This window comes from Eptatretus burgeri, chromosome 16 (genome assembly GCF_056783735.1).
Source record: "Eptatretus burgeri isolate ZD-2024b chromosome 16, Ebu_testis_v1, whole genome shotgun sequence".
NCBI lineage: Eukaryota > Metazoa > Chordata > Myxini > Myxiniformes > Myxinidae > Eptatretus > Eptatretus burgeri.
Window position 1 is genome coordinate 64,425,126 of NC_140976.1, and position 27,604 is coordinate 64,452,729.

Here is a 27,604-nt window from a genome sequence, read left to right on the forward strand (position 1 = left end):
TACCCACCCTCGTCATTGCTTACTTTACCCTCACGTGACAGCAATATTATAACTTATTCTACATATTACATTTGTGGTCGGCACGCTGCGAGGTGGGGAAAATTTATATTGAGAAAAGGAATTTGAATTTAATTGGTGGCGGGGTTGGAGTGGTTTGGTGAAAGGGTGGTGGGGGTCTCGGAGGAAGGTTGTGCATGAGATGAGTAAACAAATCAGGAAGGTAAATGTGTGGAGAATACGAGAGAATAAGAGATATGGAGAGAGAATATTCCGTCAAAAATACGACACATAAATGGATGGTACATTTAACAAAAGCAAACTTTTGGTACTAAAGTGTGACGTCAGAGGGTGTGGCATTGGAGGGATCGCATACCCAGCGCGCTGTCCTCCAGACATCACAGAACGTGGTGTAAAGTGCGCGCGTCCGTGATTGCACCGTCAAGGTCCGCTGACCAAGCCCCTCCTCTTTGGGTTTAACCTCTTTCCCACGTCCGAGTTCCCTCCTCCGAGTTCCCTCCTCCGAGTTCTCACGTCCGAGTTCCCACATCCGAGTTCCCTCCTCCGAGTTCCCACGTCCGAATTCCCACGTCCGAATTCCCACGTCCGAGTTCCCACGTCCGAGTTCCCACGTCCGAGTTCCCTCCTCCGAATTCCCACGTCCGAATTCCCACGTCCGAGTTCCCACGTCCGAATTCCCACGTCCGAATTCCCACTTCCGAATTCCCACGTCCGAGTTCCCACGTCCGAGTTCTCACGTCCAAATTCCCACGTCCGAGTTCTCACGTCCGAGTTCCCTCCTCCGAGTTCTCACGTCCGAGTTCCCACATCCGAGTTCCCTCCTCCGAGTTCCCTCCTCCGAGTTCCCACATTCGAGTTCCCACATTCGAGTTCCCTCCTCCGAGTTCCCACGTCCGAATTCCCACGTCCGAGTTCCCACGTCCGAGTTCCCACGTCCGAGTTCCCTCCTCCGAGTTCCCTCCTCCGAATTCCCACTTCCGAATTCACTCGTCCGAATTCCCACGTCCGAGTTCCCACGTCCGAATTCCCACGTCCGAATTCCCACTTCCGAATTCCCACGTCCGAGTTCTCTCCTCCGAATTCCCACGTCCGAATTCCCACGTCCGAGTTCCCACGTCCGAATTCCCACGTCCGAATTCCCACGTCCGAATTCCCACGTCCGAGTTCTCACGTCCGAGTTCCCTCCTCCGAGTTCTCACGTCCGAGTCCCTCCCTCCGGACTCTCGGAGCGTCCGCACTGCTGTCCGGGGAGAAGTCGCGGTCCCGGCGGGCGAGAGGCGTCTCCGTTGGACATGAAGGACCGAATGCAGGATCTCGACTCGGTGAGCGAACGGTCCACAGCACGTCGATCAGTACCTCGGACAGCGCACCGAGAACTTCTCACCTCCTGTCTGTGCCCCGAGTGTGCTGTTCGTGTGGGGAAAATTAACCTCGTAGTTTATGTAAACGGATTTTGTGCGTTTACGCTTCTCATATTCCTGTTTGGGTCCTTGACCTCGATTCATCCTCTTTGTATTTCGAGCTGTTCAATTGATGTGATCGTGTGACGAAAACGCAAATACTACGTCATAGCTTGTGTTCACTCCGACGACCAGTGAAAAAGACAAGGATTTCAAGAATTCGATTTTAAAAACACTTCAAGGTCTTATCAACTATTTCCAGGGATGGGCTCCACACGCGGTGTGGAAGATAAAGGGCGTGGAGTGTGTTTAGGGGACGGGTGAGGATGAATTGGTGAGGGAAGGTGAGCCGCGAGGGATTGAGTGAGTAGATAACCGTGATGTGAACTGTTTGGGAAAAGGACTAGTCTTAGTTGGATTAAGTGGGGCGTGGGGGGGGGGATGGGAAGGGTTCATGGCGTCCATCGTGATTGGGGGGGGGGGTTCGTGGCGTCCATCGTGATTGGGGGGGGGGTAAAAAGGAGGAGTGGGGTATCGTTAAATGCGTAATTCCCCACGGACACGCGCGTGACACGGTGCAAAGAGCACGCGCTCGATCCATCACACACCATGTGATTCACGCTCCTTGACAACAAGGCCCTTACGACGCGTTTCCATTGCTCGGGCTCTGGGAGGAGTGGAGGGGGGGGGTAGAGCAGATGGCACGAGGCAGCAGCCAGGTGCTCGCCACCAGTTACACAACTTGGGGTCACTCTGTTTGCTGCTTCCGGTCAAGGGTCCCCGTCTCGTGGGATTTTTATCTTTCCTTCTGCCTTTAGTTTCAGAACAGAGACAGTGATGATGAAGACGACGTGTCCATCACGGTGGAGAGGGATCACTTCATGGAGGAATTCTTTGAACAGGTAATCAACGGTCTAGTTCACCTGACTATTGAATACACCATTTACAGAACCCAAGCACACACTACAGAACACACCTGAGCCGATCAGGTTCGAAGTATTTTTCATAGATATTTATTCATCATCGACTTTATCGTAGACGATCTAAAAATGGGAAAAAAGTAAGGATGATGATGTCATTGAGGAAGGAGTCCATCCATCCATCCATCCATGAGGACCATACTCTGTGCAGAGCGTTGGTGCTGCCTAAGCAGTCTCCTTGGCTTTTGGGCACAATCCTGGACGGGTCGCCACTCCGACACAAGATACCAGCAAACTGGTACTCATTTTGCCGACCTCGGAAGGATGACAGGCAGAGTCAACCCCACCTGGTATAAATTCAACAGCCGAGCGAGATTTGAACTCAGGATACTAGGATTCCCAACGAGGATTCCAAGCCCACAACTCTAGCCATTAAGATTGAAGAAGGAGTGCAAGAAGAGAAAGAGGTTTGGGAGGAGATAATGGGAGTAGAGGGAGGACCAGGGAGGTTTTGGGGGCATGGGGAGCACCGGGGAGGGTTGGAAGAAGGGGAGTGTGAATGGGGGCAGGGCAAGTGAAACAATTGCGGTTTGTGTGCATAATAAATATACTAACCCTTAAATACATTTTGATATGAATAAAACTTCCTGATTTCTTGTGCGCATTCATCACCGGGTCCAACGTCACACACATAACATACTCATATTTGATGAGAACTAGCATAACCCGCGCTCTGCGCGACATGTTGGGGTGGGTGTGTTTGAGAAAGGAACTGATGCAGAGTATCAGTCGTAATTTTACTTTAATGCAGTAAGTGGAATACGATTTCACTGTTTCAGAACCATTTTGTTTACTTTTTTTTTGTACCTTGCACCTCATATGGTCTTTGAGATAATGTAAGCCGAATATCACGTTACTCGAGCGCAGAACAAAGTCGAAGATAGCGCGACACGAAACCACAGACTCGGAAATAATATATAAGATTATTACATCAGTTTAATCATTTTGGCTTTTCACTTTTATATACATTTCAGTGTGCTATTTTGAACAAGGATCAGCAAGCTGGAGCTTTAAAAGGAAACAATTGCCTGTTTTTCTATTTTATTTTAAACCATCACCACAAATACACTATGCAATGTATTTCAATGGAGTGGAGAATACGCGACTTTAGAAATGATGTAATCTGCCCCAGACTGCTGGGACGGTCAGGACGGCCTGGACATCATCCGTGCCTCCAAGGTAATGATTGTAGGATGAAACGACTGAAAAAACTTCTAAAGATGCCGAAAGTATTTGTAAGTGTCCCTGCGAGAAAGGGGAGAGTCTCTGCACAACGAAACTGTTGGAAATCTTCCTGATCTACTCGTCCAAAAAGTTGATGTGTTACAGTCCGTCCTGCAAAAACTCCCAGCGATGTGGACCCGTGAAAGGCCGAATATGGTGCGTTTTAACCGAGCCTTCGTGCTTCTTCACACCGATGGGAAGGTCATATCTGGGGCTTATCGATGCACAGGGAGGGTAATGTTAAAAAGATGATATTTATTATTAATCTTGTTTGGGAGGAAGGAGGGGAGAAAGGGGGGAAGGCATGTGGGAGTGTGAGCTGTATGGGCCAATATAAATATATATACTGTATATATGTTTGGTCCAGGCTCTTCAAGAGAAATTATACTATACTCTATACTAATTATATTCACACACCTCGATATTGGCGGAGTATCTGCCAAAAGGGTGGCGATCTTCTTCCAAACATGTAACACATTCCTCTGATGCATACCTTTATTTGGGTGGTGTATAAGCAACTGACTACTGCCTCAACTTCTCCTCAAAAATAAAATAAAAACTAACCCGGGTTACGTGCATGAAACAAAAACACACCTTATAATGCTAATGATTCAAAACACCTCACTGCACTGGAAAACATGGGGACAGGAATACTGTACTGTAAATGGTGGGTAAAAACACCCCTAAAAAACACCCCTGTACACGAATTGGGGTCATGCTGATCCCATGCAGCAAGTCTGGGTATAATCGGGCCAGAACTGGAGGAGGAATAGCGAGACAAACAAACAAACACCGGTCCGTGAAATATCGTGAGGATTTTTGCATCTATTGGTGAAAGTTGAAGCGTCCAATTGTGTGTTTGTTTCTACAGAGCCTTCAAAAAGTATTCACACCCCTCTACATTTGTCACATTTTGTTGTGTTAAGTCCTGAATTTAAAATGATTAAATTTAATTTTTTTGTCACCGATCTACACAAAATACCCCATAACGACAAAGTGAAAACATGTTTTTACAAATTTTTACAAATTAATTAAAAATGAAAAGCTGACAAGCCGGGAGATGACGATGGTTCGCTAGCGGTATTTGATGATGTAGATTGTTTCAGAAGTCAAGGATGATATGATAATTTTTGACCAAGTTATAAAAATGATCAACATGATGTGGTACGAGTGACAGGTTATTAGCTGCAAAATGTCGAAAACCCGGTTTCGTTCAACAACTTTCAAAATTTGACTTTTGCATAACCTTTAAAGATCACAAAACAATGTTGTGGACATTAAAATAAGGAAACAGGATACGTGCTATAGCTTATTGAAGTTAGTTTGTCGAAGAAGGTCGAAAACCCGGTTCGATTCCTTCAACTTTGAAAGTTTGACCTTTGTGGCCTTTAAAGGTCGAAGGTCAAGGATTATGACCTTTGGTGCAAAACTTCCTCTGGAACATTCCAGGAACAATATAACGTCATATAGGCTATATGGCATTTCGCATTCCTCGGATTATCCATACTTTGATGAAATCAGCGTAAAAACAAATTTGAAGGGGGCGCCACGGGCAAGGTGTTCGAGATAGAGCAAAATGGTTTCAAGACTTGAGGTGGGGAATGACCTCAAGATTATGCATAAAAAATATTGTCATCCTAGCTCTCAAAGTTTGGGCAGTCGTATGATTTTTATGTCAAAATTCGCAATTTTCTAAGTTTTTGACCTTGTGACCTTGACCTTGGGACGAAAATGGAAAATCGGACAACGACAAGTTTTAGATAATTCATTTTGCTATTCAAATACCGAAGAACCCATTCCATTCAGTCAATTTAATCCGAGGAAAAGATAGATTTTAAATCTGACTACCCCCTAAAAATGGCTATTTTTTTTGGGCGTGGCTCCGCCCACAATGGGCGTAGCACACCCTCATCCAGGAAAACACAACTAGACATTGATATCGAATACATAACCAAGTTTCATCAAGATCGGATCAAAGTGCACGGAGTTATGCTCTGGACAGACAGACACACAGACACACAGACATAACGAATATAGTGGTCACTCTGGCTGGCGCTCGTGAACCAAAAAACAAAAATTACAAGTGGGCGTGGCTCCGCCCACAATGGGCAATCTTAGCTGCTGCCCTACTATCTGTCACCGCCAATTTCTTCAAAACCAGTCTTCTCCCTCAAAATTGGCCGAATCAAACTGAATTTTTATATGTTCTACATATGGCCAATGCGCACAATTTCTCGAGCGGGAATTTCGATAAAAAAATCGAGAAAAAATATGACAAAAAAACAAAAATTACAAGTGGGCGTGGCTCCGCCCACAATGGGCGTGGGATGCCCATCGCCAGGAAGACAAAACTAGGCATTGATATCAACATCATATTCAAGTTTCATCCAAATCGGATCACATCCCACGAAGTTGTGCTCTGGACAGACAGACAGACATACATACAGACACACAGACATAACGAATATAGTGGTCACTCTGGCTGGCGCTCGTGAACCAAAATTTCTAATTTACATGAGTGTTCAACCATCTGAGTCCATACTGTATAGAAGTGCCGTTGGCAGCGATTACAGCATCAAGTCTTCTTGGAATGTCTGTATCTGCATATCTGCAAGGAAGAATGGGAGAAAATCCCCAAATCCAGATGTTCACACATCTGGAAGCAGCTGCTTCACACATCTGTATTTGGGGATTTTCTCCCATTCTTTCTTGCAGATTTGCTCAAACTCTGTCAAGTGTGATGGGGAGCATCAGTGAACAGCGATCGATCTTCAAGTCTTTCCACAAATTCTCGGCTTTGGCTGGGCCACTCAAGGACTTTCACGTTCTTGTTCTGAAGCTATTCCTGTGTTGATTTGGCTATGTGTTTGGGATCATTGTCCTGTTGGAACATAAATCTTCGCCACAGTCAAAGCTCTTTTGCACTCCGAAGCAGGTTCTCCTCAAGGATCTGCCTGTATTTAGCTCCATTCATTGTTCCCTCTATCCTTACAAGTCTCCCAGTCCCTGCCACTGAAAAGCATCTCCATTGCATGATGCTGCCACCACCATGCTTCACGGTCGGGATGGTGTTGGATGGGTGATGAGTTGTGCTCGGTTTCCCCCAGATGTTGGACTTTGCATTCAGGTCAAAGAGTTCAATTTTTGTCGAATCAGACCACAGATTCTTTCACCTCATGTTCTCAAAGACTTTCACGTGCCCTTTTGCAAATTCCAGCTGTGCTGTCATGTGCCTTTTTCTCAGGAGGGGCTTCTGTCTGGCTACTCTCCCATAAAGCCTACATTTGTGAAGTCCTGCAGAGACTGTTGTCCCTCCGGCAGGTTATCCCATCCCAGCCAAGGTTCTGTCAGAGTGGTCATTGAGTTCTTGCTCACTTTCCTGACCAAGATCCTTCTTGCCCGGTTGCTCAGTTTGCTCAGATGAACAGTTCTAGGAAGAGTCTGGGTAGTTATATATTCTTTCCATTTCCTAATGATGGAGCTCACTGTGCTCTTGGGAACTTTCAACAGTCTATAATTTTTTTTATACCTTTCCCCAGATCTATCCTGCCTCACAATTAATTATATTTCAGAGTTCTATGGACAGTTCCTTGGACTTCATGGTATTTTACTGACAAAAAAAACATAATCTCAATTTAATCCATTTTAAATTCAGGCTGTAACAACAAAATGTGACAAACATCGAGGGGTGTGAATACTTTTTGAAGGCACTGTACATCTACGACATAAAACTCTTTCTAACCAATGACTGACTGACTGACTCACTCACTCACTGAATGATACTAAAAACCGAAACTTTCCGGGTGACATAGAAAGTTGAAATTTTGCGTACCGATGGACACCGGAAAAATTCACAGAATCATAAGAAAACATCCATAAATGAAAATATAAATAAATGAAAAAAAGAAAAAAGAAAATGCAGGTGAGTGACCCAACAAAATGGGGAAGCACCGTCATTACATGTACTAACGGACATCAAAGCTGATACACCAGGAGAAAAGCACAGAACCATCGGAAAGCATCTGTAAATTAAAATATATAAATATAAACTAGAAGGGCACTCGGTAGAGCGCATATCTCCACCACGTGATGCCTGATCCACGAGAACATATCGGGCACAATACATGTTTGAAATACCATGCTATACAGTACCATCTCGTTTTTGGCCCCATCTCTCAATGGTGAATAATTACTTTGGAAATTAAATAATTCTCTTATCCAGATCCAGATGCAGATCTTCACCAAAATCGAATCAATTCGTCCTTGCAACACACCCAACCTGTCCACCACGTTTCGTTTGAATCCGTCCACAACTTTTTGAGATATCCTGTATGTAAACAAACAGAAAAAACAGACAAGCCGGTAGGCGGCGATGGGTCGCCGAGCATGGAAACTATAAGATATAGAGCAAAATGGATGTCATATAGCGGATAGGGAATCACCTTAAGATTATGCATATCAAATCTCATCCAGTTCCATAGACTGATAACTACTCGGTATCCATTTGAATGAAAAGTATCGAAAATGCGGTTTGAAATCGGAAATCCCCAAAGTTCGAGGGAGTGCTGTGGGTGAACAAAGATCTAAATAGGAAATCCGGCTCGATGTTTTGTGCACAATGTATTCCAGACGATTAGTGTGAATTTTCATGACCATCCCACCATAACGCGAGGAGGAGTAGCATTTGGCGCGAAGGCACCTCCAGCTCTCGCATATTATCGATTTTTGCACTAATTGACCTTTGACCCCTGACCTAAGCGAAATCGGTGAATATGTCCTGAGGCAAAGTAGTAGTACTCATTGAGTACCATGAACCTGCAAAGTTTCATTCGTATCGATGCACTCACCTGGTCGCGAGGGGCCTTCAATTTTCACCAATTTTCGCACATACCCTAATTGTAGGGGGCGCTGCGGGTAAAGTATTCCATATATATCACAAAAACCGGAATATATTTGATAGAGCAACACCTGTAGATCATTCGTGCCAAATTTCATAACCCTACGTGGGATAATGGCTTTCGGAATTGATTTCGCGTGAACGGTACCGATTTTGAAGGTTTTTCGGTTGTTGCTAGGGAACCAACGCGTCCCTAGCAACCATCACAATTTCCAAAGCACTAGGTCATAAGATGTACCTACCACCCGAGTTTGGTCAAAATCCGCCTACGTTTACTACCAATTATGCTGATGACAAACGAACAAACATCCAAACAAACTTCGAAACAAACAGACAGAATTACTGACAATAAGGGTCACCTATTTCGGCGACCCAACAGATAGACAGAGAGTGGTGAAAACATAACCTGCTTCACCTTCGGTGGCGGAGGTAATGAAGAAAAAAATAAATGAAAATAAATAAATGAAAAATCAAATGCAGGTGAGCGACCCTAGACAACGGGGAAGCATGGTTCGTATGCTTACATAATGTGTAAGCACACCCCGCTCGAATGTTATAACAATGGCCTCCGCTAATTAATTTTACTAACAGGAAATGATACAAACCTGACTCGTCTTATCCATTTGTCGTATTTCTACATTTTTGTGAATCCAATTTGCATTTGGAAACCCACCAATTATGGTTAACCATCTAGAAATTGCCACCTTAATCACTTAAACATTGAAAATTCTTTTTAAAAAGACCATTTGAATCACAGATTTCGTGCTGGCAACGGCGGTTAAAATCGGCGAGCAGAACCGATAGTTTAGAGCAGTGGTTCCAAACCTGTGATCTTCAGATCCCCAGGGGTCCACGAGGCAAGCACGAAGTGGCCCATTGAGGAGAAGTAACCCAAAAACGAAATCGTTGCAACCTTCTTGCTACATTCAAAGTGGTTTCCAGGTGAAGTACAAGGAACATTTACAAAACGTCTGAGTACAACTACACGAATACCTTCCTGCCTCCAACTCCAGGAACTTCTGCACTGTGTGGCAGTGTGTCACTATGATAGTCGTACATTGTGGTCAGAAAAGCTTTAGGTTTGAAAAGGGTCTGCACACCCCCAAAAGGTTAGGAACCACTGGCTCGGAGGTGCACACACTCACCTTTAAGCCGTCTCGCCAAGGTTCGACTCTCAATGCAGTGGATCACCATTCGAGGAATAACGAATAACCATTCATCAAATCAAAAAGGCTTCTTCATCGTCAATTTCATCCTTTAATGGAGACCCGTTGTCCTTTGGGTGTCACGTTTCAGGAATACGTAAGCACTCCCTCAGTTGTACACATTGTTTTTAAATGTTTCACATCATCTGCTTGAGTTCCCTTGTCCTCGAGCAATTCCCAGCCCCGATGACTCCTCAAAAAGAGCGAAACTCGCTCCTGAGACTCTCCCTCCCCGTCTAGGTGGAAGAGATCCGGACTTGCATCGACATGATCAAAGAGAGCGTGGACGATGTTGTGAAGATGCACAGCAGCATCCTGTCTGCACCCAGCACAGATGAGAGTGAGTGTGTTCCGCACGAAACAATGGCTAGATCATGTTGCAGAATGATCGAATGATGTTTAAACCCAATTTGATTCTCTCTTCCCCATCAAGGACATTTGGTGTAAATGTGAAAGTCCAGTTGATGTTATTAAAGATAACTGCTTTGATGTTTGCCTGGTAGGATGACCTCGACTCCAGACTAGAGGTGGTACATACACTCGCCTCGAAGCTATCAATCCTGGGTTTGAATCCTGTCCCAGCTATAAACTGTCATAATGGTGTCTTGCAGGCAAGGTGATTCATCAATGTGTGTGCCATCCCTCAGATAGACGTTAAACTGGGAGTCCCGTCTGCCAGCATTAGTTGGTGGATGTTAAAGATCTGCCGGTGTCCTTCATGAAGAGTCTTTACATCATTCTTAAATATCAACTCTAATATTATGTGCATCGATTTTTTCTTCTTCTTGCGTGTCGCAGCTTGGCTGCCAGGTAGCTATCATTTTGTTGGGGGCACAACGATGCCGCTGATGCTGTGCCCCATTCCAGTACACTGATAGTCATTTCGCCAACCTCAGAAGGATGACAAGCCGAGTCAACACCACCTGGTGTTAATTCAGCAGCCAACGGGGCTCAAACTCAGGACTTTCGGATCCCAAGCCGGCCACTCACCACTAAGCCAACGCCAGGCTTATTTGTTCATTCGATGATTGATATATTATTTCAGGATGCTAAAGTCAGGAGAGGGATTTTGTAACTTCAATGAGAAAAACTCAATGGTCCACCGTTTGGAATTGAATCCACATGACGTCAAACAAAAACACCAAAAAAGGGAGTCCGTCAAAATAAGACAGCCGGCTTCATATCGTAATGGAAGCACGGCAACCTCAACGATGGACGGTGCCCCTTTGCGAGCACAGCGGATGTATTCAGATCGGGTATTGGTATTGGTGGGAATGAAACAGGGTCAAGGAAAGGAGATGCAGCCTCATCACGTGACTTTTGACTCCTTCGATCGAATCGTTAGAACCATTTTGTTTGTTTTCCTGCAGAAATGAAGGAAGAGCTGGAACAGCTAATGGTTGAAATCAAGAAATCATCAAATAAAGTGAGGTTCAAGCTAAAAGGTACTAATTGGTTCATTTTGAGTCTGTACGTGAACACCAAAATGTGTGCTCTTTGTTGGTTCATCGCTTGTACCTCTTGCACTCCCTCTGCACAGCCATTGAACACAGTATCGAAAACGACGAGAACAACCCGAGATCATCTGCCGATCTGAGGATCAGGAAAACACAGGTTGTACAAACACTGCGCTAATTCACTTTGAGCAGTAAAGGGGGAAATCAAAGAACAATGAGTCATGTGTTGTTTACCGCTATTAACGTGTCACTGCCGTGTCATGTGTGGGCACGAGCATGCTGTGCACTCCAGCACTAATGATGGCAATTTGGGACACCGTGGTTCACAAGCACTTCACACGATGGTGATGAAGCCCTCTTGTGGCTGGCCTTTTATTTTGGTAATTTTCAAGGAGACAAGCGAAGGGGTAATTTAGATGTTTAATGATTGAGAAGTAGCCGGATGTACAGCAATCAGAGAATGACATACATTCTTACAATATTTCTTGCTTACGTTCTTTTTTGCCCACAGTACATTCTTTTGTGTTGTGGCAGCACCTGCAGGAGATCTTAGATTAGTTTCACGTAAGCTCATGAAATACACCTTGGTATTCGCTTATAACTAGGGTTACCATATTTTAACTTTCAAAAATGAGGACGCTCCGGAAAGAGACACTCCGAAAAAGGGGACACTCTGGAGGTGGACACTCCGGCGAGCGACACTCAGAAAAAGGGGACACTCCGGAGATGGACACTCTGAAAAAGGGGACACTCCGGAGAGGGACACTCCAAAAGAGGGACACTCCGAAAAAGGAGACACTCTGGAGATGGACACTGAAAAAGAGGACTCTCCGGAGATAGACACTCCAAAAAAAGGGGACACTGCGGAGAGGGATGGACACTCTGGAGATGGACACTCCGGAGATGGACACTCTGAAAAAGGGGACACTCCGGAGAGGTACACTCCCAAAAAGGGGGACACTCTGGAGATGGACACTTCGAAAAAGGGGACACTCCTGAGAGGTCAGGTCAGGTCAGGTATGGGAGCATGTGCCAGAACAGCGCGTCACTGCGTCCACTTTCTGCCGGTACTCCAGCGGCCTCCGTCTGGCCATCCCCCAGACAGATGCCAGGCCCATCCCCATCACCTTGAGATGCTGGTCAACCTGCTGCAACCACAAGGCACGTGGTCGGCCCATTGGCCTCCTCCACTCATGAGACTCCCTCGCTGAGAGAATCTGGTGAGCAGGATCAGCGTCAGGAAAACGAGCCACATGTCCATCCAGCCGTAACTGACGCTCACGGACCATGTAGGTAACAAATCTCATCTGAGTCTCTCTCAGCAACCGCTCGTTGGACACAAAATCTGACCAGCGATAGCCAAGGATTCTCCAAAGAGACCGGATACCAAAGGAATTAAGTCTCCGTCTCAGATCCTTGGTCAGAGTCCAAGTCTCGAGTCCATAGAGCAAGACCTGAAGGAGCACCAAGAGCACCAAGGACCTGAAGGACCAAGATAGAGCACCAAGGACCTGAAGACTCGGACTTTCGTCCTCCCGCACAGGTACCGGCAGCGCCACACCCCATGATCCAGTGAATCCATGACTCCCCAGGCCTGACCCAGACGTTTATTGTCCTCTGACTCACAGCCAGCAGAGACATGAATATCACTGCCAAGGTAAGTGAATCTCTCCACGACCTCAACATCCTCACCACAAACAGACACAGACAGGACAGCAGCATCCAAGATGTCATTGAAAGCCTGCATCTTTGTTTTGACCCAAGAAACCCGTAATCCCAGCGGCTCCGACTCCTCATTCAGCACCTCGAGGGCCCCCAAAAGGATATCCAAAGTCTCCGCAAAGATGCATGCATCATCTGCGAAATCAAGGTTCGAGATCTTGACATTCCCAAACGATGCACCGCAGCTTGATCTTTCCGTCATCCTCCCTAAACCATTATCTCGCCGCAATCCGGTCTCCCAACCTCAGAGAGTGCTGCAATACCGATGTCCAAACTCTTGAGCTCAGATGATAACAGAGACAGGTGATCATCCTCTCTTCGGGATAGGACATTCCAGGCACCCACCCGAAGGGACCGCCTCAGGTTAACCCAAGGAGACCGCCATCTGGTGGACGACACCTCAGCACCACTCCGACACACTCTCCCGCAATCTGACCCAGGGATGTTACCCCGTGGTTTCCCTCCTTTCCCTGAGAGGGACACTCCAAAAAGGGGGACACTCCGAAAAAATCGACACTCCGGAGAGGGACACTCTTTTCAAGAGTTTCCTTTACGTATTGAACGATTGTATCAGCAGTCTCATTCAGTGTGTTCCGGACCTCGATTAATTTTAACTGCGAACTGCTGTTCTTCCAGGCGAAATACTGAAAATTTTTCCTGGAATTATTGTGCTTGTCCGAGTCCACATCAATAACACCTTGATTTGCCACCAAGACGTATGTACCAGCTTTACCAAACCAAGCACTCAGCTTCCCATTCTTCACGACCACTTCAAAAACACGGGATTTTTGTCTTTTTTTCGACAGTGAATTTACACGTTCATTTTGCCATTGTGTTTGGGGTTAGTAAAATAAAATATCAAATAAAGCTAGCTCTTGACGAAAACCAAAGTGTGTCCGGAACGGGCTCAGAAAAGACACTGAATCGTGGACTGAGCATGCCACTCACTGGACACTCTCTCACTGTGAGATTGGACAGGAAGTGGACGCGTGAGTGTCGATGTTCGAACACGTCCATTAAGCCATGACGGAGGAGGACAGACTTGTACCAAACTGCCCTGGTCCAGACATTACATGACCAGATTTTATCACTGTAAGAAAATGTACAAATATGGGTTTACCCTTTAAATAAGGTAAAAAGTATCCCAAATCTTAAAATGTATTCCTTTGAAAATGCAAAAGCAACAAAATGGCAAATCCTGCACATTCTTAGATATGGCATTTAAAAAACCCAGCCGGAAGGAGATTTAAGGACCAAAAAGGAGGACATGTCCAGGAAAAAAAACGGACGTATGGTAACCCTAGGCTTTACAGAAAAGGTGGTTTGGCTTAACATCGTAAGGTCCTGAGTTCAAGCGTCTGCCATGCCATAACTAATGCCAGTTGAGCTGACTTAGCGTGGAATCCTTCTGAGATCGTTAAAATCAGTACCAGCTTGCTGGGAAAAGTGAGCCAGTCGAGCATCCAGGACCTGTGTCGGAGTGGCTACCCATCCAGGGTCGTGCCCCGAGCCAATGAAACTGCCTCGGCAGCCTTATGTATCTGATAGTTTGAAGAGGATCATCCATCCATCCAAGCTCATGGAATATCTTGAGTTAATAGGATAGGCAAGATCGTTTCCACGGAGCTGTCTAGTCTTGGGTATAATTCCATGATGGAGTAATGCAGAGCAGGTTATTCGCCCTCGATATCACATCCACCCCCGTAAGCTGAAACTTTTTCATTTGAAATTGCTTGCTGTACCATCACCCAGACATAAAAGCCCTTTAGGTGCTGACGGTCAGGACACTGAACATGGAAACAGGACCGAAGAGGTCATAGGATGGGGTGTAGGAGGGAAGAGGTCCAAAGAGGTTCAATTAAAACACTAATTAGTGCCCGTGCACCTTTTGTTCAAAAAGTTTGTTTTCATTGTAATTATAGCGAGCGATGATTTTATGTACAAGTTTTCAGTGATGTCTGGATCATCTGGCACCAAGTCCACTGAAAAATTAGATATACTGTACAGTAAAGTGTACACTTATCAAGTGGAAAACCAAATACTGCATTGCAGTTATCAGAAGGAACCTGAATAAGCAAAGATGGAGTAATCAGGAGGAACCTGGATAAGTTATAGGGACAGTAACATATGTATGGTCACATGACACAATGTTCAAGAAAGTAAGAAGAGTAAACAGGCAAAATTGGAATGAATAATAATGAATGAAAAGGGTTAAAGATTCCGACGTTTATATTTTGAATTTATTGGACCTTTGCGAAATGGTTGATAATGTGAGCTTTTCATTTGATGACGAATGCATTGTTTTGTTGGGAATATTTGATTTCCAGATGAGTGTGCTTTGAAATTTGACAGCATTATTGAATTTTGCAAAGGATTTTTGAAAAGATGTATTGTTCTTTATTGGCATGTGCAATGTTAGGGTTATGAATCATACTTTTTTGTTATTTGAGAAGTGTCTGTTTGTGTGTTTGACTTCTATGCATTCCTCAATCATTGGATGGAATAAGAGATGAAAACTGGTGGTTGCACTTGGGAAGGTTTGAGGCCGCAAAAAAAAATACCACAGCCACCAGGGTTCAGGATTCATGGTGCAGGGAGGGTGGGTACCAAGTCTCCATATGTAAATGTATATCGTGTCGCACCACTTGGCGGGAGCTGGTATAACAACTCATAAAAATAGGACCACTGGACCTGTAGCTTATCTGGGTCCTTGCCTAATGTTTTAACCCAAATTTGGTAGCATTCTGACCGGTCAGTCTGGAGAAGAAGATTTTTGAAGGAATTTACCAAGTCGGCTATTTTGACCTCCTTAAAGTCACATGACCGGAGTCAGGAGAGGAACGTTGCTGCCAAATTTCAGCCAGATCTGCCCGCCCAGTGGTTTGGCCAGAAAAGTCGAAATAGGGGACAGACGGTGCACAATGACAATACCTTATCTGGAATTTAAATTCCAGGTAAGCTAATAAAAGAATACTGCACTGTGTACACCAGTTCTCTGCAGGAAAACCAAATGCATATAAATAGGGAAATCAACCGGTCTGCAATGATGGGTTCTTTGCTCGGACCAGTAAAGGACATTACATGTAATCCTACAGCAAAAAAGGTAAACATCTATAGGTAAGCATGTAATGCCATCAATAAAAAGTTTGAATGGTGAGGTTGCATTGCTAGGTTGACTGTCTGAACACAGCTGAGGTCAGGGACCCAGTGACGTGGAGACACCATTTGAACCAGTCACCGGTTTCAGACACAGTCATTCTACCTGAGACATAATGCTTCTACTCTCCCAACAATTGATGGAGGCACTCAATCTCAGACGTGAGACCAGGGCCGTTTCTCTTGACATATCTCAAGCATTTGATACACTTGTGGACCGTTGATCCATTGGACAAAACTTTCATTGGTCTTCACGACCTTGTAGCATACCTGCCTGCTGTACTGCTTGAGCATGAGCTTACCTTTCACCAAACCCAGATGTGCTTGGGCCAGGGTGGGGATTATACATTCGTTATTATTATTGTCAAATTATACTCTGATTAGTGTTGTTAATATTTTTAGTATTAATTCATATATGCTTTGTTACAAATATTATCATTGTGTTTGTTTTTTTATTTTGTAATTTGAATGCCAAGCCGTATGAGGACCTTTTAAGTTGCTCTATACACCTTAACATGCATGCCTTGTGTTTAAAACATAGCAATTGTTTTTGTAGTTAATTAACCTAAACAACTCAGGAGATCATGACGATCATTTTGATGCATCACAGTCCACAACAGAAAGCTCCAGTAGAACTCCACAACAACATGACACACACACACACACACACACACACACACACACACACACACACACACACACACACACACACACACACACACACACACACACACACACACACACACACACACACACCTCAGCCATGTATAGTGGAGTCTGGCATCTGGCCTTGCTCTCCAAACTCTCTGCTGATCACATGAAAGGCCAACTCCACTTATGGATGGATGATGGATCACTGACTTCCTCCACACCCGTAGTCAGCATGTAGCTCTGACTGGAATCCTCTCATCTACTCTCCCTGTCAAGGCTGTGTCTTTGGCCCAGTCTTGTTCCCCATCTTCATCAATCCATGCATCCATCCCTCCATCGCGACCAAACTCTGTGCAGAGCGTTGGTGTTGCCTAAGCAGTCTCCTTGGCTATTGGACATGTCACCACTCCGACACAGTATACCAGCAAGCTGGCACCCATTTTGCCGACCTCGGAAGGAGGACAGGTCGAGTTAACCCCACCTGGTATTAATTCAACAGCTAAGCGGGATTTGAACTCAGGACCCTCGGATCCCAAGCCCACCACCCTAACCATTAAGCCAACACCAGGAATTTTCATCAATGATCTTTTTGATTCTTTGGGAAATCCTGCTTATCTATTAACTGATGATTCCACATTCTGCCATATCATTTGTCATCCTTCAGACAGGCAGGCAGCAGCTTCTACCCTTTCTGCAGACCTTGATAGAATCAGGAGCTGGTCCAACACATGGAATATGTCTTTCAACCCGAACAAATCCCACACACTCACTCTATCTCTCCGAAAGGATCGTTGAGCAAACATACTCATCCACTTCCTCGAGTCAGGTTAAGTCACTCAAACTTTTGGGCATCAGCATCATGCAGCCATGATCTTTCTTGGGCAGACCATATTTCCAAGATGGCCTCCAAAGGCAGCCACGAACTGGGCATCCTTCCTCGTGCAACGTCTTTCCTTGGCCATTCTGAACTCTTCATAACCAACAAGACCTCCATTCACAGCTATATGTAGTACTCTTGATGTAGAGGAAAGCAAATCCCTCAAAATCATTGGGATCCCTCATGACAAAGTTGAGTGTCTAGGCTTGTTGCTTTCGCATCGCAGGCAAGTTGATGGCTTCTTTGTATTCTACAACCTCTTTTTTGGTCTTTCACCCTCTGCCTGCCCTCTCCTGGCTCTGTCCCTCCCAGGTTTTGCAGGGTGCACACAGTCTCCGAGTAACCCTCTTCTTATTAAACTCCCAACATCCAGGCTCACTGCTCACGTAATCAGGGGACGCTGAGCAGGGGTGGGGGTGCTCACCTCCACTCATTTGTTCCTCTTTTCTCTCGCCCATTGAACAAACTTCCCCAATCAGTTCAGTCCCATTCTTCCCTTGAGGGCTTCAACTACCTCAGGTCATCCCCATTCATAATCATGTCTTCTAAAACCCCAAATGACCCCAATCCCAAGCACTCCCTTTTTCCAGGTTTTTGTGACCCCCACTCCCTCACCTCTTTGGAAATGTTAGTTGTCGGTTGATTTGTTCCTGTTTTGTTTCATCCTCGCTTTGTCCTCTCTCTTCTTGCTGTTTCATTCACCTTGTGTGCAGCTTGGTCACCCTAAGCCATGTGTCCCCCCCTTGATCTCACTCTCACTCTCTCACCTCGACTCTGCTGGTAGTGTTTCCCCCTTTCTATTTTATTCACTTCAATTCTGCTCCAACTCTTCCATGAGCCTCGATCTTATATAAAATATTTAAATATATGTTTTTTGTGGTTTGCAATTGAGATAAAGCTAGGTACAGTATACCATAGTACGTTGGAGAATTAACATAATTTATAACATCCTTTAAATGTTAATATAATGCTTTAAGAATCGCCGTTTCTGTTCAATAACTGATTAGATCTGCGAGGAACAGAAGTATGAAAATATATGTGTGTGTGTTTGTGTGTTTCTGAAGCACTCAACTTTGTCGCGCAAGTTCGTGGAGGTCATGTCAAAATACAACACAACGCAGTCAGACTACAGAGAGCGCTGCAAGAACCGTATCCAACGGCAGCTAGAAATCAGTACGTTGGACAACCGGGCATCACAGACAACCACATCACATGGATAACCACTATGGATAACATTATGGACAATGTCACATCAGAGACAACCACATATCCTGCAGAACAACAGGATAGTCAATAACACAGAATAGACAACCACACAGATAATATGCTAATTGCATGTCCTGAAAAATCAGCCTTCATGGATGACACATCATGCACAACTAACAGCTCAGGGTGACAGAGCACAAACCACTCGCTCAGGGAACCACTCACTCAGGTTGATGGAGCACAAACCACTCGCTCAGGGTGACGGAGCACGAATCACTGGCTCAGGGTGATGGAGCACGAACTGCTTGCTCAGGGTGACGGAGCATGAACTGCTCGTCCAGGGAGACAGAGCACGAACCACTCGCTCTGAATGACGTGGTGTGGCAAAAGCGTCTGCAGAGAGTGAACGATTCGCTCAGAATAACGTAGCACGGTACCGCTATAGACAATGGGTGTTTGGAAAGTGGCTTAAGCACTCATGCAAGCACTCAAATTAAATGGTTGATAAGGAACGGTTGGCCAGGCTGTTGCTGCAAACCATAATCCCTCTAACTTTAAAGCCCACCTTCACCGCGCACGCAGCAGTTAATGAAACAAAATGAATTGATGAAATAAAATGACTTCATCCACAAAAGAGTTGCAGCTTAATGCAGAACAACTCTGGTGACATTGCAAATTCAATTGCACGTGAAATGAACATTGAAGAAAATGCACCATTTGCCTGCTCATCTGTGCACGTGTCATGTGGTGCATCGGTTTGAGGTCTGCACAAGCATTATAACTTTATTTTACAACATCCGTTTTTTTTTTTTAATCAGATTTGCTTTGATTCCTCGGAGAGCACCTTGCGAAACCTCTGGGAATATAGACATAGATCTGGCAGACACTATGGATAGGCAGTCCCTCTGGGGAACAGGGCGTGAGGTCTTACAGTGAATGCATTGAATCATATAGCTCAATGAGGCTAGTTCCATGAAATAAACATTGTGGAAAATCTGCCATTTTTTCCTGCTCGTCTGCACACGTGTCACGTGGTACATTGGTTCATTGTCTGTGCAAAAGTTTAACTTTTTTTTAAAACTTCCGTTTTTTTATTGTTTTTTTTTTTTTTAGCAGATTTGCTTTGCTTCCCTTTAGAGCACATCATGAAACATCAAAAAATAGACACAGATCTGGCAGACGCTATGGATAGGCAGTCCTTCCTGGGGGACAGGGCACGACGACTTTCAGTGAATGCATTAAATCAGGTAGCTCAATGAAGCTGGTTAATTTTGGCACGTTCCTAAAAATTTTGGTTCACTCAATATAATTCTCCAAACAGTAGAAAAAGATAAGTTGAATGCTTTGGAAATTTCACTTTTTCTTGTGTATGTATGGAGAAGGCAACATCGCCTTGCTTGCTTAAAGTAAAAAGGTATACCAGCTCAGTCATAACACTTGTTATTTCTTTGAATTATCAGATTTCACAACAGATTTCGACACTTATTTAGTCCCGACGATATCCATTCCTCAAAACCGAAATAATATTTCCATTATATACTTTAATTTGTCAGTGAGAGTAGATCGTGGAAAATCGTATCATATAAAATGCATGAAATCGCTCCAAGCTCCTAATTTGAAAACTATAGAACCTACAAAAGCGACGTACACAGCGATTCGTAGCAATGATGAACATCCATTCGATAATATGAGTGAGGTAAGTGAAAAATAAACTTTGTCGTGAAGAAATCATTGACTGTTCCAAGTTGAGGCATGGTTGAGCAGGCCAAAAACACATGGCGGCTTTAGACCCCAGCGAGGTTACCCAGGAAACGCCTTCAGACCCAGAGAGCGAAGTGGCTGAGGATCGCCTGATGAAGGATATAATTAAATAAGGCAGTTAATCGTCTTCAAAAAGGGTGTTTTAATTAACCCAAACACCCAATTTTCACTCTTGCACTTCCTTGGAGTTTTCTTAGTGGGCATGCAAAGTTGCAGGCTGCTCGGTTTTATGGTTTTGGAGTTATGGAGGACACACACACACACCTTTTATTAGTACAGATGTACATCTACCCAATAACTTTATGACTGTTAAAATGTTCTTGTTGATGTGAATTTTTAGTTTCTGTACTTGAGTGCTGATATATTTTATGTTCACAGCTGGAAAGGCAACCACAAGTGAAGAGCTGGAGCACATGCTGGAAACTGGAAACCCAACGATTTTCACATCTGGTGTATGTCCCTCGAGTTCACTGCACAAGTTGGTCATTTAACCTGAAAGTGTTACTACTTACTACCAAATGTTGCTCATTCAATCTGAACATCCAGTTTAGTTATTAAAATAAAGTCCATGAGATTCGCCATTACTTGAAGCTCTCTGGAAAGTACATGTTGGGGGAGGTTGAGAGCTTGGTATGGAAATTGGTGTTTCGATGTAAGTGTAAAATAAAAGGTGAAGGGGGTAAAACCATAACTCTTCCACTATTTATAGGATTTTCTTCCTCCTTCGAATCGTGTTGTGCGTGCGTGTGTGCGTGCGTGTGTGTGCGTGTGTGTATATATATATATATATATATATATATATATATATATATATATATATATATATATATATATATATATATATATATATATATATATATATATATATATATATAATCAGGGTATGCTTACACATTAAAAGCAATAATGAACCGTGCTTCCCCATTGTCTCTTGGGCCACTCTCCTGAATTTGATTTTTCATTTATTGATATTTTCATATATGAATACTTTCCGACGATTCTGTGATGTTTCCTGGTCTATCAGCTTCGGTGTCCATCGATACGCAAAATTTCAGCTTTCTATGTCACCTCCATCTATAATATTGGGTAGTACTTACTTAGGGTAGTAATGGCACGCAGAGTACTTCAGGTTTGGGGCAGGTGAGGACTTGAAGAAGAAAGGGGGAGGGGAGCACAGAATTTGAGTGTGGTGATGGGGGGGGGTGGAGGCAGATAAATTTCAGCTTTCTATGTCACCTCGATCTATAGTATCGGGTAGTACTTAGAGTACCTAAGTAACGGCATGCAGAGTACTTAAGGTTTTGGGCAGGTGAGGACTTCAAGAAGAAAGGGGGAGGGGAGCACAGAGTTTGAGTATGGTGATGGGGGGGGGCAGAGAAATTTCAGAGTTGGGAGAGGGATTGAGGAATTGGGATTGTGTGTATGTAATTGGGGGGCGGGGACGGGGGGGGGGCTTGGAGACCTGAAGTCACATTTAACATGCAGAATTTCCATGGGTCCCAGAGAGTCATGTTTCGTCTTTTGGGTGCATTGGGTCTTTTGTGTCCTCGTGGTCTTTTGGATCTTTTAGGTCCTATAGATCCTTTGGGTGTTCAGGGTCCTTTGCATCTTCTGAGTCTTTTGGGTCCTTAGGTTTTCTTGGGTCTGATGGGTCCTTTGGGTCTTTGGGGGTCTTTTCATATTTTTGGTCTTTTGGGTATTTTAGGTATTTTCAGCCTTTGGGGTATTTTTGGTCTTTGGGGTATTTTGAGTCTTTGGGATTTTTTGGGTCTTCTTGGTACTTTAGGTTAAGTATTTCAGGTACCAATTGTGGGTGACATCAGGTCAGCTGTCGAACCAATGGGTGAAGAGTGGATAAACATACATACATACATACATACATACGTACACTTGCTTCATTATATATAGATATACATGCACACATGGAGGTGGATGAGACCTGGGAGGGCTTGTACCTTCTGAAATCCACAAATGGAGATAACAACCAATGACACACACACACACACACACACACACACACACACACACACACACACACACACACACACACACACACACACACACACACTTCTCTGATTTTATATAAATACTCTACCAAGTACGATGGAGTATCCTGCTTACCTTAAAGCAATCAATGGACAGCGTACAATAAAACTAGCATTCTGACGTCTCCACAGCAGATGGTGCTGTTAAATATGATGTCACAAAGAAGAAACAAACCATATATCTTGTGCGCAAATACAGTAATGTGGTTATTGGGAAAGCACACGGGGCTAAAGTTTCGTCTGCAAACTGCGATTTGTGGATTTAATAAAGCGTCGAATAATAATAAAAGCACTGATATTGTTGATATGCCTGGTGTTTGGGCTTGGGATCGGAGGGTCCTAAGTTTAAATCCTGCCATATATAAGAATCCTAAGAAAATTTGGCTGCCATATCCTAAGAAAATTTCAGCCATATATAACCCACACACATGTATAACCCACAAGCCAGCTTTCATCTCCACATGACTGGGAGATACGCGATATTGATATATCCAGCAGCTGAAACAACTTTATCAAGAACCAACGAACGGTTCTTTTGGAATACAACGGCGGTAAATAACCAATTGACATTAAAATGAATATCTTGAGAAAGGGGCCATTCAAAAAATATGTAATGCATGAGGGGGTGGGGGATGTTTGTCCAAGCATGATGGAGTGCTACAGTAGGGAAGGGTGTTTACAGTGCCGGTATGTAACGCTAAATCAATGACAACTTTGTTTCAGGCACCCTTTATTTAAAGATGCAAGTATTTAATGATACAGCTATTCAATACATCTATGATAAAAGCAAATTGCTTTGTTTAAACATCATCTTCCCATGGTAGTCGCTAGGATTTTCTCAGACACAACATGTTGGATGCCATCGGGTTGCTTTTTCATTTCAGCCCATATATTCACAGCGATGAGCTGAATGGCCTTTTTGGACCTTTATGGGTGATCTTTTCCAAAAGCTTGAATGAGACTCTGGTGCAGCTTTTCTCTATTAGCCATGGCTTTGTCAAGAGATCTTGACACTAAACTGATGACTGACAGAAAAGTGACGTCGCTTCCTTGAGATGAAATTATATTTCGTACATTCATCTCCTTTAAACTGTACGATTTTATATAAAAACATGTTTTTATAATCACCAAGATCTGTGCAATATAAAATGTAATAAAATAATAAATGTAAATTGCAAAAGTAAAAAATTATATTGCTGGTGGAGTTTTGACGACTATTCTATCATTGCTTTTCCCACAGACACTTAATCTCATTTGCAAATGAAATCGATTTAACATATTGTCGTGTCCAGAGGTTTAGCCCCGACCTGGATGGATGGCCAAACAGTTCTCTCTTGGAGGCCCACAGCCAAGAGTCCAGGAGATTAGAGCGCGTGCGGGAAATAAATGCTCGGCGCTTTACCATGGCGGTAGCACAGGGGTTTTACTCTTGAACCCACAACAGATACACGGACACAAGCAAATTAAATTAAATTAAATGGTAGTAATCAAATGCGTACAATGACAAAAATTCAAATTATAACGATGAAAGAAAAACGTGATGTAATCTAAATCTAATTTTGAGGTGTACACACACACACACACACACACACACACACACACACACACACACACACACACACACACACACACACACACACACACACACACACACACACACACACACACACACACACACTAAATAAAATGAGAAATCTCTTTTCGTTCCTTTACTTAGTTGAGTCCAGGCAATCTTTTAAGACTTGAGGATCGAACCGCATCGTCAGTGTGTGGGTAACCGTGCCCCAAAAATGGCGCCGAGCAATTCGTGAGGCAATATTCAACATCAGGGCTCCCGAACCTCGGTGTAGCTTCTTTATCGCCTGCGCCTGCCGAATCTACCTGCAGAATGGTGCCGCTCCCTTCAGTGAGACACATGAGGCTTCGAGGTCCATCTCTCACGACCAGCCAAGAGTCAATGGCCAGCGTCTTGCTCAGCACGCAGCCAATTTGCCTCAGTATGAATATGAGAATCACGCAGCTTCTTCATGCGTCGAAGGAAAGCCAGCCGTAATGCCCTGCTCTTTCGACCGCCGATCCTGCCTCTCCGTTCTGTTGCTGAGACGTGCTCTGCTTTTCTTTGATCGCTTCCCTCATAGAGAACTCCACTTCGCTTCTCGCTATGAGCTGCTTCCCCATCCTCTGAATAACATGTCCTCCGACCAATGAACCAACAAAACCAACAACCTCTTCACTTCTTCCTACTCACGTCACACCCATCAATCGTTCCTCGGGGGCGTGACTTTGCCTACTGTCACCCTTGGAGGTGGGGCTTCTTCGTACTTGGTCATGCAGCTCGGTTGTAATGTAATGGTTATAAAAACGTAATTCTATCATTGCTGCTTTGCAATACAAATCATAGGGAAAGGTCACAGGGTTCAATTACATACTGGGGAAAATGATCCTTAATCCCTATCTGTGACAAGTAAATAATACAGCATCACCCACGGTGGGGTGACAAATAATACTTAAGCTCACAGTTTCCCTACTTGGTTTACATCGAGATGTCTCCTACACATCCATGGGCCAAGCAACTCTATACGCTCCTAACTTTCTGATGAAATCCCTTCATCGACCCCACAAACATAATATTTGCACTGTCTTCAGGAAGTATTCACACCCTTCGACTTTTGCCACATTTTGTTGTTATTTTTGTTGTTTTTGTCACATAGGGTTTAAACGCCCTGGGCATGACAATACTTCTTGACGCAAGGCATTTCAGCTTTTCATTTGTGGTTGATTTGTAAAAAAATTTTTAAAACATGTTTGCACTTTGTTATTATAGGGAATTTTGTGTGGATCGGTGAAATTTATTTTTTATTTAATTCATTTTAAATTCAGGCTGTAACCCAACATGTGACAAGTGTCGAGGGGTGTTGATACTTTCTGAAAGCACTGCACAAACGATTACCGGTACATCACTCTGTGCGATTATGTCATTACAGGAATTCCGACTGTTGCTTGGTCTTATCGACGGTATACTGTACTGCCTTTTCTTTTTCAAATCTAGTTTTTAGAAGCTGAAAAAAGCCAACAGGATAAAGGTATGAAATTGGGAGGGTAGGGATGTCTTCATTGGGCGTTACGTAATATTTAGGGGATGTCTCAAAAACAAGCATTATGGAGCGTTACTTGGGGGGGGGGGTCAGATTTTAGCAAAAAATGTGTGACGTAATATTTGAATGCCGTATTGTAAAACAGTGTCCCGTATAACCCACACATGAGTATCGCCTGCAGTTGTAATTTTTTGGAACTTGTTTTTTTTTTTAATGTGTAACCCACGGGTTATTTGCATGAAAATATGGTGGTGTGTTTTATATGCATCAAAGCATTTGCCCAATCAATACTGTGGGTATCGTTCCCATATGTTTGAGATTCTTCCCAGAAGAATGACTTATTGGAAAGGAAATGTATCAACAAAGGATGACATATTTTGTAATTGAACTGTCACTCAATTCAGTAGATGTTAACTGCAGTGGTGCAGAATAATTTACAAGATGTCAAGTTATTTGGAGTTTGTAAGCAGTAATTTGTTTTGTCAATGTCATGCATGCTCCAACTCCACTTGTTCCACAAACAGATCATCATGGATTCACAGATTACCAAGCAAGCCTTGAATGAAATTGAGTGTCGACACAAAGATATCATAAAGCTTGAGAACAGCATCAGAGAGCTGCACGACATGTTTCTGGACATGGCCATGCTAGTGGAAAGTCAGGTAAAAAGAAAACCTTGAGAATTCTTTCTTTCACCTGCACAAACACCTTGTGGCCATATGATAATTCAACACTCATGAATTTGTTTGACTTCTTTGCACTTCTGAACCGCGAGAATGAATGATTTGAAAACTGATGCTTGGACCCGGTGGGTGCACACTGCACAAAAAGGTTTTAGGTGATGAAAATGTTTTTATAGTCCTGGGGATTAAGTTTGGGAGGAGGACCTCGATTCTCTCTATATAAGCGTATTGTATAGCACCCCTCCTGGTAGGAGGGGATATTACAAGTCATACAAAAATGTACCCGTTCTGGGGGATTTAACCTGTCCGTAAGGATGGGTTCTTCACTAGTATTCATTACCCCATGCATGGGAAGTCGAAAGTGTGGTTAAGCATTTGGTTTATTCACTTTGTCTGTCCACAAATATCAGTTTATGATCGAAGAACAATTTGATTTGAATTGAACGTTATATTTTGAATACGAATCAGAACATGAATCGGAAAACAAACCTGTAATTTCACCGTACTTTGGCTCTGAATCTGTCCCGATCGCACATGCACGGAGAGGAGTGATATAATTATTTTTACTCTGTCTCGTCTGGGAATCGAACAAAATTGAAAATCATTCCAAAGAGGAAATGTCCTGTTTTTAAGGACGTCATAATGGAGACAAACAACAGGCATGAATAACTCATGTAACATGTTAAATAAGGTGGTGTAAAAGAAACTGCATCAATGGCAGTAAACTTCCAAGTAAAAAAGAATATTTTCAGCATAATTAGAAAAAATAAAAATAAAAATTTTTTAAACCTGTGCCACAGGTACACCCGTAAAAATCTTTATTTTATTTCAATTGAATTTTATACTTGAACACGAGAACACAAATCGCCTTTTTGGCACTTTCAAAATCCTTCCGTTTAGCAGCATTTGGACAAAATATGGCATGTTACATCATCCCAACCAATCCAATTTGCCCCTCACAGACCCTGTCCGTGTCCTTTTTTTCTCGACTGTGCTGGGTTAAGGTGTTCTATGAACTCTCTAATTAATTATGTCAGATTTCACTTTTGTTTTTAACTACTGTTGCATTGCAAGCAGTTGCATGATATATGAGAGTGGTTTACTGCTCACTTTATTTCTTACATTATCACATAAAGTTATTGTGTAAGTATTATTAAATTAAACATATTTATGCTGCAAAGTTACAGGAATTGAGAAACATGGCTAAAGCAATACTTGAAAAAAAGA

The 27,604-nt window shown here is 43.6% G+C and overlaps 1 protein-coding gene across 1 annotated transcript in view; it reads left to right on the forward strand.

Annotated features, from left to right (window-relative positions):
- Positions 1–466: 466 nt before the first annotated feature.
- Positions 467–27,604, forward strand: part of LOC147011217 (syntaxin-1A-like) — a 29,237-nt gene continuing 2,099 nt past the window's right edge. Inside the window, exons 1-8 of the mRNA XM_085859306.1 lie at positions 467–1,340; positions 2,237–2,320; positions 9,965–10,064; positions 11,095–11,169; positions 11,265–11,338; positions 18,652–18,760; positions 20,933–21,006; positions 26,219–26,356. Of these exons, the coding sequence (XP_085715432.1) occupies positions 1,311–1,340; positions 2,237–2,320; positions 9,965–10,064; positions 11,095–11,169; positions 11,265–11,338; positions 18,652–18,760; positions 20,933–21,006; positions 26,219–26,356 (684 nt within the window). The 5' untranslated portion in view covers positions 467–1,310. The remainder of the gene's footprint in view (positions 1,341–2,236; positions 2,321–9,964; positions 10,065–11,094; positions 11,170–11,264; positions 11,339–18,651; positions 18,761–20,932; positions 21,007–26,218; positions 26,357–27,604) is intronic.